Genomic DNA, 13,090 nt, shown 5'->3' with positions numbered 1-13,090 from the left:
TTCACTGCTGGTTCATAAGGTATGCTGCTCAATTCAGTTTAATCAATCCAGCTGTCCCCTCCGCCACACACCGTCAGGTGGCTTGCGGAGTATGGATGTAGATGTAGATGTAGATGTCATTTTTTTCAGGTTGTGCCAGATTGATATGAAAGAGGTTACGTCACATTGTGTCATAAGATGGGGTGTCATTCTACAAAACACAACTACAAGAGGTGCTGAAAAAAAGTAATTACCTGATACAAATCATACATAAACATCTGTCCCATTTTGTAGACTGGAATTGTAGCATAAATTGGACAATTGAGGCCACATTTGCCAACAAGGTATGGCAGTGCTCCTAAATGTAGTGGATCTGGATATGAGAGCAGCACTGCATCTATCTGGTGAACATACCTGCAGAAAAATACAATAAAATGTAAACTGTCATTGAATTTTCTTAATCACACTTGTCTGTTGAAGACACCAATAACTAAAAAGAACACAGACGGAAAAGGTTCAATTACTTACATCTCATTTTTATTACTGTTATCTTTTAATAAAAGAGTAATAATAGTAAGTGCAAATACAATTGCAAAAACAGAATTTATAATGAAAATACATAAGCAATTAGCAAACATAATCATTCTTTTTTGTTGCACATTATATATGCAGGAACCAAAATTAATAGAGAGCAATGATGCACTAATAGACCAAGACAGCTCAGTCTGGGCCCAGATGAAGGATTGTAAGCAATTTGCACCACGTAAATACTTTTAGAACTACAGAGCAAAACTACCAATTGATGAAGGAGCATAGCCCTCAAAATGAATACTGACTGAAAAATTAAAGTTTTTTGACTGGTTAGGAATAGGGATGGACGAGGATATTGTATAGATTTGACGGGTAGTGGGGTACCACTGTGAGCGGGGTGCGAGTTTTAGTGGGTAAGACATTCCTCATTTCAGGGCTTGACAAGAATATCCAGCACCTGATATGTGATGCTTCTGACCAGACTTGACTAGGTGGTAATGCATGGATGTATGGGACAGGTATTGCATCTACACTATATGATCAAAAGTATCCGGACACCTGGCTGAAATTGACTTACAAGTCTGTGGTGCCCCTCATCAGTAGTGCTGGATTTCAATATAGTGTTGGCTCATCCTTAGCCTCGATGATAGCTTCCATTCTCACAGGCATACACTCAGTCAGGTGCTGGAAGGTTTCTTGAGGAACGGCAGCCCATTCTTCACATAGTGCTGCACTGAGGAGAGGTATCAATGTCGGTCGGTGAGGCCTGGCATGAAGTCGGCATACCAAAACATCCCAAAGGTGTTCTATAGGATTAAGGTCAGGACTCTGTGCAGGCCAGTCCATTATAGGGATGTTATTGTCATGTAACCACTCCACCACAGGCCGTGCATTATGAACAGGTGCTTGATCGTGTTGAAAGATGCAATCACCATCCCCGAATTGCTCTTCAACAGCGGGGAGCAAGAAGGTGCTTGAAACATCAATGTAGGTCTGTACTGTGATAGTGCCATGCAAAACAACAAGGAGTGCAAGCCCCCTCCATGAAAAACATGACCACACCGTAATACCACTGCCTCCGAATTTTACTGTTGGCACTACACACGCTGGCAGATGACGTTCACTGGGCATTTGCCATACCCACACCCTTCCATTGGATCACCACATTGTGTACCATGATTTTTCACTCCACACAACTTTTTTCCATTGTTCAACCATCCAATGTTTATGCTCCTTACATCAAGCGAGGTGTCGTTTGGCATTTACCGGTATGCTGTGTGGCTTATGAGTAGCCATTCGTCCATGGAATCCAAGTTTTCTCACCTCCCGTCTGTCATAGTACTTTTAGTGGACCCTGACGCAGTTTGGAATTCTTGTGTGATGGTTTGGATAGACATCTGCCTATTACATATTACGACCCTCTTCAACTGTCGGCAGTCTCTGTCAGTCAACAGATGAGGTCAGCCTGTACGCTTTTGTACTGTATGTGTCCCTTCACATTCCAATTCACTATCACATCGGAAACAGTAGACCTAGGGATGTTTAGCCGTGTGGAAATCTCGTGTACAGATGTATGATACAAGTGACACCCAATCACCTGACCACGTTCGAAGTCCGTGAGATCCGTGGAGTGCCCTGTTCTGCTCTCTAACAATGTCCAGTGACTACTGAGGCTGCTGATATGTAGTACCTGGTGGTAGGTGGCAGCACAATGCATCTAATATGAAAAACCTATGTTTATGGGGGTATCCGAATACTTTTGATCACATAGTGTAAGTGACCATGGAATAGAAAATGCTACTGAAACCACTCAACAGAGGAAAACTTGCTGGACATGACAGGATACCAATACAATTACATATAGAGTATGCAAAAGAACTCATTCCTCTTCCAGCAGCAGTGTATTGGAGGTTGCTGGAGGAGTGAGGCATATCTAAATATTGGAAAAACACACACATCATACCAGTTTTCAAGAAGGGTAGTCAGACAGAAGCCGAAAGTTATAGGCCCATATCTCTGACATTTGTCTGTTGCAGCATTTTAGGTTAAAGATCACGTACAGTGTTCTGCAGCTGTTCCACTGCATACTGCTGTTGGAAATTTGTTCTCATTGTTCATAGCCAATCAGGTGATAGTACACTGTAGCCATTGAGAATCGCAGAATTTAATGACTAGTTGTAGCAGAAGGTACAAACTGATTACTTTTGTTTTCGACATGGAGAGCACGAGATTGACGATTACTGATCTGACCTTCACGGCTTGTAAGGTTGGTTTCTGGTTTTTGCACTTATTTCTTGTAATGTACAATGATCAGCCAGAACATCACAATCACCTACCTAATAGTCAGTACGTCCACTTTCGGCACAAATAACAGCGGCGATGTGTTGTGGCATGGACGCAATGAGGCCAATCAGGTCTTGTTAAGTCACTGGAGGGAGTTCCTGTAAATTCTGAGGAGGGGGGTGGAAGGTGGCATGAGCTCTGACACCACATTCAATCACATTCCAGATGTGCTGGATTTGGTTCAGTTGTGGACAGTTGGGAGGCCAGCACATCAACTGGAACTTGCCACTGTGTTCCTCGAATCATTCCATCACACTCCCGGCCTTGTAACATGGAGCATTATTTTGCTGAAAAATTCCACTGTCATCGGGAAACATCATTGTCATGAAGGGGCGTATGTGACGGTTTGATTCCGACGCCAGCGGCCGCCACTTTGAATTCCCGCTGAGTATTGCTTCTGGCGGCTGCAATGACTGAGAGGGTGCCCTGGGATCGCTCTCATCCATGCTGCTGGCAGTGTGCAGGCAGAACCTTCCATAGTTGGACAAAAAACTTCTCACTGTGACAAGAGTCGGCAAATGAAGAGTGGCTGCAGTCTTTGCCTTCATGATCTGTTAGACTGGTTGAGCCACGCTGTTGGTCAACCAGAGGTTCCAAGCCGTTGTTGGATCTAGTGGGCATGAAGAATTTTGTGCAGGGGCTCACTGGAACTGCTGCATACCACCATTTGCCAAACTGTGGATCCTGAGCAATGTTAAACAGCCACATAAAAAAAATAGGTGATATTGGTCGAGATGGCCATTTGCAACTTTTAGCCTATGTGTATTTGTGTGGCTGTTACAGCCTGTAAAAGTGCATTTATTGCTCACACAACTGAGTGACTTGGTTGTACTGAAGTACGTTACTGGTGCGAACAGTGGTTATTGTATTGAGTCCACGTGATTTTGGGATGCAAGAGCTTGTCTTGACAACAACCATATTCATTACATTATGTTAAGTACTCCGTGTCCTGTTATTCATTTGATTATTGTTGAAAAATATGTCGTTCACATTTTGGAAGGAGGGCTGTAAATGAATAAGTATTCAAAGTAGTAACGAACTTGTTTATTGTGTAAGGATTACCTGTGGTCATTTTAATATCATTTATTCTGAAATGCAAGACGGTGAACACAGTGGGTAAATTTAAACCTTTCTTGTTAACTGCTGGTGAGATCTGTGCAATATCTGTCTGCCATGTTAGTTGATTAGATTTGTTTTTTATGTAAAGGTTATCTGTTGGTCCTTTTAAAACAGGTTATTCCAAATGCAGGAAGGTGAACCAAGTACATAATCTAAAACTTGTTTTCATTGATTCCAAGTACATTTATGGCATGCTGGTTCATTAGCTGCTGGCTTAATATTAGTTGTTTCGTAACGATAAAAGGGAAATGAAAGCTTTAATTCAAATGTTCCCTTCTCATTGATCTTAAAAGTTGTATTAAAAAAAAAAAAAAAAAAAAAAAAAAAAAAAAAAAAAAAAACACTGTATGATAAAATTGTTTTATTGATTCTCTTACAAGGCTAACTGCGGATTCACTTGTTGAGTTTACTGTTTAAATATTTGCATATAATAAAAGCATAAAACTTTGTTCATAGGAATGTCATTATGTCTGCCTGTAAACCCCAGCACCACCACTCCATTTCTACATCACAGTGTGCGTGGTCTGCAACCAGTGTAGGATACTCCTTGGCCATCATGGTGTCTTGCGTGAGCACCACTGGACCCATGGATGCCCACATGAATGCTCCACCAGAGTACAATGGGGTCGCTGCCGGCTGATCTCCGTCTTGCAGTACAAGTATCAAGGAGCTGCTCCCTTGGAAGACAACAGTATCACGTCATCCCATCAGCATGATGAAGAAGGTATCAAGATTCATCAGATCATGCAACACTCTGCCACTGTGCCAACATCCAGTGCCAATGGTCACATGCACATTTCAGTTGTAGTTGCCCTTGTCATAATGTTAAAAAACATTGGAACATGGCATGGGTCGTCGGCTGCAGACACCCATCAATAGGAGTTTTCGGTGCACTTTGTTCACACGCACTTGTACTCTGCCCAACATTAACCCTTTCAGACCTGATTTTTTTCTGGAGGAAGGAACATTTTTCCTTATGCTCTAATGCTCTTAGGTGATTTTTTAGTGATTTTAGATGCAAGATTTATATGCTAATATGCACCTGTTACCAAAATGTAACTTGAACACTTGACTTCTTTTTATGGACTAAAATAATTAATTTTGAAATACTCACTGTTGTAATAAATAAGGATACTCACTGTTGTAGTAAATAAACCGATCATTCAATAATTACTGCGCAAAATAAAAATAATAATATTCAGTCATGCAGTGGAATATAACTAACCAACCACTTCTGTGTTTTCTGGCGACCACAAGCTGCTGTGTACCGTTATGTTCACTTGTTGATATTTTTATAAAGATTGAACATTCACAAATGTGTACATGAGGTTTCCATTGAAGAAAAATATTTCTGTTGCAGCTAATACACAGCAAACTGTAATGTATACAATTGTAGCCAGAGGGTCTGAAAAGGTTAATATCTGATGTTAGCTCCACCACAGTTCACTGCCTGTCCTGTTTTACCAGTCCGCCCAGCCTATGACGTCCAAAACCTGTAATGAGGGGCAGCCACCCAATCCCATGACACCTGTATGTGGTTTCATCTTGGTTTTGTCACACGCCGAAGACACTCACCATAGCACTCCTCATACGCCTCACAAGTCATGCAGTTTCAGAAATGCTCGTGCCAAGCCTCTGGGTCCATCACAATCTGTCCTTGGTCAAACTCAGATAGATTACCTGCCTTCCTCAGTCTACACACAGTCAGCACGCCCACTAATACTACCATGTAGTGTCTGAGTAGCAGTAATTCCTCGCCAGGCAATGCTGCTATTGCGTGGACAGGTTTATACTGATAGTCGGTTAGTGGTCATATTGTTCTGGATGATCAGTATATGTTCCTCTGAATAAGAAAGGATTTTTTTGGGATATTGTTTCATATTCCAATGTTATAGTTTGCCTGCCAGTTGGCCAAATCATCAAATATGACTAGAAGAAAAGTTGGTGTGGTGATGGACTGATGTGTAGCATAGCCTGAGGTCTACGGTAGGCTGAAATTTTACAGCTTTGTTAAGAGTAGGCAAAGCCAACGGAAATCAGTGTCAGAAAACTGGTCATTGAAAAGGGCTGATCTGGAGTGTAGCCTGAGGTCTATGTTAGGTTGAAATATTAGGATAGTTGTGAGTTGGTATAGCCAACAAATGTGGCAGAAAATTGGTTGAGGCAATGGGCTGATCTGTAGGATAGTCAAATCATTGTTTCACAAATTTGGTGAGGTATTTTCAGAATATCCCGTTTGCAAGGAAGTAGTTAGACAGGAATCCACTGAGTGAGGTGGTGCAATGGTTAGCACACTGCACTCGCATTCGGGAGGACAACGGTTCAATCCCGCATCCGGCCATCCAGATTTAGGTTTTCCGCAATTTCCCTAAATTCCTTCAGACAAATGTCAGGATGGTTCTTTGAAAGGGCACGGCCAACTTCCTACCTTAATCCGATGAGAGGGATGACCTCACTGTTTGGTCTCTTCCACTAAATCAACCCAACCCACAGGAATCTAAGAATACAGAATACGGACTATTCTGTTTCATATGGCAGCATTCTGCATCATTTATTTCATTATAACCCCACATAATTTCATACATTCGACATCCTGATAACGTTTATCAAAAACACTATTTTCTCATTGGTTCTGCCACCTTGCATAAGCAGTGACTCATGATTCATTAACTTTCCATCTTTCACTGCGCAATCAGCTACCAACTGCAACACACACCGGAAAAGCCACAGTACACCGTCTACGTAGGTACTTTTAACATATTTCGGAACAACTTAGGTGCATCCATTCTTAGTATGACAGATGGCGGGCCAGCAGCTGATAAATACACAATAAATAGAAAATGTACTTGAGGACAATATTATGTAAATGGAAGAAGATGTAGATGAAGATGAAATGGGATATACGATACTGTGCGAAGAGTTCGACAGAGCACTGAAAGACCTGAGTCGAAACAAGGCCCCGGGAGTAGACAACATTCCATTAAAACAACTGACGGCCTTGGGAGAGCGAGTCCTGACAAAACTCTACCCTCTGGTGAGCAAGATGTATGAGACAGGCGAAATACCCTCAGACTTCAAGAAGAATAAAATAATTCCGATCCCAAAGAAAGCAGGTGCTGACAGATGTGAAAATTACCGAACAATCTGTTTAGTAAGTCACGGATGCAAAATACTAACGCGTATTCTCTACAGACGAATGGAAAAACTGGTAGAAGCTGACCTCGGGGAAGATCAGTTTGGATTCCGTAGAAATATTGGAACACGTGTGGCAATACTGACCTTACAATTTATCTTAGAAGCTAGATTAAGGAAAGGCAAACCTACGTTTCTAGCATTTGTAGACTTAGAGAAAGCTTTTGACAATGTTGACTGGAATACTCTCTTTCAAATTCTGAAGGTGGTAGGGGTAAAATACAGGGAGCGAAAGGCTATTTACAATTTGTACAGAAACCAGATGGCAGTTATAAGAGTCGAGGGGCACGAAAGGGAAGCAATGGTTGGGAAGGGAGTGAGACAGGGTTGTAGCCTCTCCCCGATGTTATTCAATCTGTATATTGAGCAAGCAGTGAAAGAAACAAAAGACAAATCTGGAGTAGGTATTAAAATCCATGGAGAAGAAATAAAAACTTTGAGTTTCGCCAATGACATTGTAATTCTGTCGGAGACAGCAAAGGACTTGGAAGAGCAGTTGAACGGAATGGACAGTGTCATGACAGGAGGGTATAAGATGAACATCAACAAAAGCAAAATGAGGATAATGGAATGTAGTCGAATTAAGTCGGGCGACGCTGAGGGAATTAGATTAGGAAATGAGACACTTAAAGTAGTAAAGGAGTTTTGCTATTTGGGGAGCAAACTAACTGATGATGGTCGAAGTAGAGAGGATATAAAATGTAGACTGGCAATGGCAAGGAAAGCGTTTCTGAAGAAGAGAAATTTGTTAACATCGAGCATTGATTTAAGTGTCAGCAAGTCGTTTCTGAAAGTATTTGTATGGAGCGTAGCCACATATGGAAATGAAACATGGACGATAACTACTTTGGACAAGAAGAGAATAGAAGCTTTGGAAATGTGGTGCTACAGAAGAATGCTGAAGATTAGATGGGTAGATCACACAACTAATGAGGAGGTTTTGAATAGAATTGGGGAGAAGAGGAGTTTGTGGCACAACTTACCTAGAAGAAGGGATCGGTTGGTAGGACATGTTCTGAGGCATCAAGGAATCACCAATTTAGCATTGGAGGGCAGCGTGGAGGGTCAAAATCGTAGAGGGAGACCAAGAGATGAATACACTAAACAGATTCAGAAGGATGTAGGTTGCAGTAGGTACTGGGAGATGAAGAAGCTTGCACAGGATAGAGTAGCATGGAGAGCTGCATCAAACCAGTCTCAGGACTGAAGACCACAATAACAACAAATAGAAAAAAAAAAAAAAAAAATGTTCATCTCTGATTTATTTTATCAGCTACTGGTTTAGGCAACAAGATACGTCATTATCAGGTCCTACTATTCTATATAGTGGCTGAATTTTTCAATGACAAAATGTATGTCTATCATATGTGACAAATACCCAGTCTTCGCACTAGCTTATGTTCGCCTAATTTTGGCACATCAGCAGCTGCATGTTTAACCATTGACATGTGCCAAAGTAGTGCATAGGTAAGCTGGTGTGAAGACTGGTTACTTTTCATATATGATGTATATACATTTTGTCACTGAAAAATTCAGTCACCATAAACTGGAGACGTACTTATAGCTTTCTTTATATTTATTATATACTTATGACATATTTTGCTTCAGACTCACGTATTTTTATATTTCTGAAGACTGAAAATCTGCCCTGTATAAATTAACATGGGCTCTGAAAACAATGGGCCTGTGAAACCCATCTCGCTCTGTCCATCCATGAGACAAAGAAAGCACCCAGGTCGAAACCACATTCTGTGACTTCTGGAAGGCATTTGATGCAGTTCCTTATTGCCATTTATTGAACAAATAAATATGAGTATACAGAATATCAGACCAGTTGTATGACTGGAACTTCGCACCCCCTTTACCACACACTCCCCCCCCCCCCCCCCTCTCTCTCTCTCTCTCTCTCTCTCTCTCTCTCTCTCTCTCACACACACACACACACACACACACACACAGTGAGGCTTTCCCCGCAGCAGATTCTGTTGTATACAAAAAGTAGCTATGCTAGAACCCAATGAGTATACGTACAGAGCAATTTAAAATGAAAGGAGCATATAAAAAGAAATCAAAGGTAGGCCTATGGCAGATTACAGACTCAGATTCACTGGTAGAAGAGTCAGGAAATGTAGCCACCCTGTAGAGGATATGACTTACAAAATTCTCATTTGACCAAATACATACAGTTGTAGCTGTAGAAAGTCTTTGTTAAGGCGGAAAAATACCACAGCACATATGCACACATTCAAACATTGTATGAATTAAAAATGAATGTAAATGATATGTGGAATAATATTACCTCTTCAGTTCTTTCATGAACTCTGGGTCAAATTTCTCGTCCCATCCACAATCCAACAGTATCCTAAAATCATCAACCTGGAGCATGTAACATGGAGGTGATTCATCCATTGCTCCAGAAATAGCATGTACCTTTATAATTGAAGTCATGGTGGTTTACATGTGCCCTGAAATAATTTTCTTTCATGAAAAAAAGAAACAACTACTTCAAAAAATTTACAGATTAAGTTAATTTATTCTGTGGTATTACCAACAAAACACAGCATCATCTATTACTATCCCTTCACATCTACATTGTTAAGTTATTGACGCCCATTACTGATGGAAAATTTCACAATGTTTGAAGGCTGTACAGCATATGAAACACGTTGTGTATAGTCCATACTATTGCTATTCATACCATACTGCATACTGAGAACTGAACTCCATCTACTCCAGGTGGACAATCATATGACACTGCTAATTTCAAGGCAACTCTGCAAAACATCTCCCATTTGTTGCAGAATGTCACTTCTGTTATCCTGGTACAGACAATCAAGTTTGCAGAAATGCCTTAAATTAAACCTTACAGACACTTCAGCACTGTAACAAGCCTGTTCACCAGAACTATCAAGACACACCATATATGTAGTGCATTTTATTTGTGATTTGGTTTGTTGGAGTCACAGGCATAATATTAAATTCAATATGGATGTTATTAAATGTAAGTTCTATGCTGACATATACTTTTCATTCAAATAATGAAACTCACGTCCGAAATAGTCACATACAACACGTCCAATTGTGCATAATGGCCATTACATCCAATTGAAACAAGTCATGATAGTTCAGAAATAAGCTTCTACAGTCGTGTCTATTAAGAATTGATACTAGCTGTGAAATGCTGATATGATAGCACATTCAGTTGCTCCATGAAATATCAAGCCAAATTATATCAGAGGCAGGATTAAATCAGAAAACTGCATCGAAAATGGTGCTTAACAATACGGTCACACTTATCTGTGTGTTGTCAATACAATCGGCGGGGCTTTTCTGCAAATATGCTTGAACACCTTCACAGCAAGATATGTAAAGAGTTGCCCAAATCGGCAAACTACAGCATATGAAATATTTCAAAAACACCGAAACAACACACACTGAGTTGAACCATTAACTAACTGTAAAACTGGTACGAAACAATCCTACTGACATGAGCAAACGACGAAAGCATCTTACATGCATTACGCGAAAGCACTGGCTAATACGGGCAAAAAATTTTGTTTCAAGGTAATTTTGCTGACTATTGGAACGAGTAACACAAGTCTTCAAAATCGAAGCACTTCATATGAACAATTAACTTCTGGTGTTACCACTTCTATCGAAAACACAACAGTACACAACAATGTGCATAGGTACAGTGAATTGTTTTTTTGTAATCAAATGGGGAAACAGGACGTTCGCGACCAATCAAGTACACGGAAGTTTGTTGCTTCATAATAATTTACAATCTATGTAATCAATACCTTGAACAATAATTTCCAATATTTTAACCTAAACATGCATTTCAAACTTGGCTTGTTTTGGCAGAGAACTTCCCGTAAAGTTATTTCACTTGTCACGTTGTTACATAGTGAAACAGAGATGATGTACATATACTATGTTTACATGCATACATCTTCTGAAAGACGAAAATCGAATTTCGGATATCGTTTTCCGCTGTCGTGTTTACATGTTAAGGTCCGAAGCGGATTTGCTAGCCTGCTCAAGTATGGCGCGTAGTAAACAGCTGTTACAGTTACTGATTTAGTCATCAAAACCGCTACTTCCCATTCAATAACACGGGGTGTATACAGGTTTAGTGTAATATTTCTGCTTATCCTCACTCTACAGAAATCTACGTTGTCCATATTAACCGAAAATTTGTGATAAAAAGATGAAAACTGACAGCCCAAGCATGTTTCAACACCAGTTTCGTTTACATGGGCGCGAAAATCGATTGCGGCCGCAAGACTCCAGAAGTGATTTTGATGTGCTAACATGACAATCCAGTCACGGTAATGGGAAATAGTTACGAAATCCGGTTTTGGGAGCCGCAGGCAAACAGTTAATAGACTCACCGAAGCCCCATATGTGACCGTAATGATTTACAATTTTCTTATATTAAACCACAACAGACAACGTAAAATTACTGTAACAAAATGGCATATTGCTTCCATTAGTTTATCAGTTACTAGAACTACTAAGATTAATAAGTTGCAATTGGATACTGGTCGAGTAAATAGTTCAATATGAAAAGCCATTTCCTTTCGAAATTTTAATAAAACACATGACCACTAAAATCACTTGAGACGAGTAGTGAGTAGCATAGATGATATGTGGCAGCCAAGTAAAGTTCACCATATAATGTCATGCACGAAATTCTCAGAAGCACTTGAATTTTATAAACAGAGTCGTTTAGCATATGTAGCTGTATGAATGCAACGAAGACAATTCCTAAACCGCAAATTTGGAAGGCAATATGAGTATGCTGTTAAATACATCACTCGAGACAAGTGTGTGTTCATACTGGTTTCCGTAATTTTGCAGAAAGTTTAAACTCACTAGGCATCAAACGCAGAAATGTGTATTCGTGTAATATGATTCATTTATGAATTATCTACTCCTGACAGCTTCCTGTATTCACCAGGAAAAACAAAGTGTTTTCTTTTTTAAGGTTTCGAAATTACCATTTTTGACTTGAATATGCTTATAAAATATTGAAGATAAAATCGGTGATTATAATTTATGAGAGAAAAACTTTGTTCCAAAGATTCTACTGTAACCTATTTGTTTAGATCATTTCATTGCTTATTGTCGCAGAAATTACAACTACAATTACCATGATATAAATTTACCAGTTTCTATTTTAGAAGGTAAATGATTCAAACAGTTTTTGTGTCTCTGCTACTTTGTACTTTATATTTCACGCTTCTCCTTTATTGGTTAATAAGTAACTTCTTGTTTACAGGCATATCTGTTAGAGTCATGGCGCAAGGTGACCAATCAGCCTTGCAGCTATACTTGTTGGAGCTGTTGGTAGAAAAACTCAAAGTTTCTAGTCGAAAAAGTTATTGTTCCTGTTCGAATGATGACGAACTAAGCGTGCGCTTCCAGCTGTCCAACCTTCCATACCTAGAGATTCCATATTCTAGTTTCATAAAGCGGAAGTGTTTGCCAAAATGTATACATGGCAAGTACAATATATTTGTTCGTCTATCTTTTGCTATAAGACATGCTGATTAACTATATGGTGCTTACATTTATGACTAAACAACTGCCGGTTTTCAGTGTTACATCATCTTGTGTTATCCTGAAATATTTTGTAACAGATCATTCATTCTTCATTTACTGAATGACGCACTACACTACTCTGTACTTTGTTTCTGTTTTACAAATTCATGCAAGTCTGTTTACCAGTATTTAAAAAGCTGACTTCATTTCATACAAATTCATAAATCAAAAACAGGCATTACAATTTACTTTTTCCTATGTCAGTGAGACAAATGCTATTGATATTTTTTCATACTTCTACTTAGTATGCAATTACTGATTTTTCTGTATTAAATTTTCACTCCAGTAGAGAAGTATGTTTTCGATGTGTTCTGTTTAC

General features: G+C 39.6%; 1 protein-coding gene across 1 annotated transcript in view; it reads right to left on the bottom strand.

Moving 5' to 3' along the window:
- The window catches only part of LOC126169898 (probable cleavage and polyadenylation specificity factor subunit 2), a 169,497-nt gene extending 158,412 nt beyond the window's left edge, over nt 1-11,085 (bottom strand). Inside the window, exons 1-3 of the mRNA XM_049920681.1 lie at nt 10,965-11,085; nt 9,464-9,629; nt 234-393 (exon numbers count right to left, since the gene is read on the bottom strand). Coding sequence (XP_049776638.1) covers nt 234-393; nt 9,464-9,612 — 309 coding nt within the window. The 5' untranslated portion in view covers nt 9,613-9,629; nt 10,965-11,085. The remainder of the gene's footprint in view (nt 1-233; nt 394-9,463; nt 9,630-10,964) is intronic.
- Between the last annotated feature and the right edge of the window lie 2,005 nt (nt 11,086-13,090).

Source organism: Schistocerca cancellata, chromosome 1, assembly GCF_023864275.1.
Source record: "Schistocerca cancellata isolate TAMUIC-IGC-003103 chromosome 1, iqSchCanc2.1, whole genome shotgun sequence".
NCBI lineage: Eukaryota > Metazoa > Arthropoda > Insecta > Orthoptera > Acrididae > Schistocerca > Schistocerca cancellata.
Note: the sequence above shows the minus strand (reverse complement) of the source record. Positions and strands in the feature narration are given on the sequence as shown.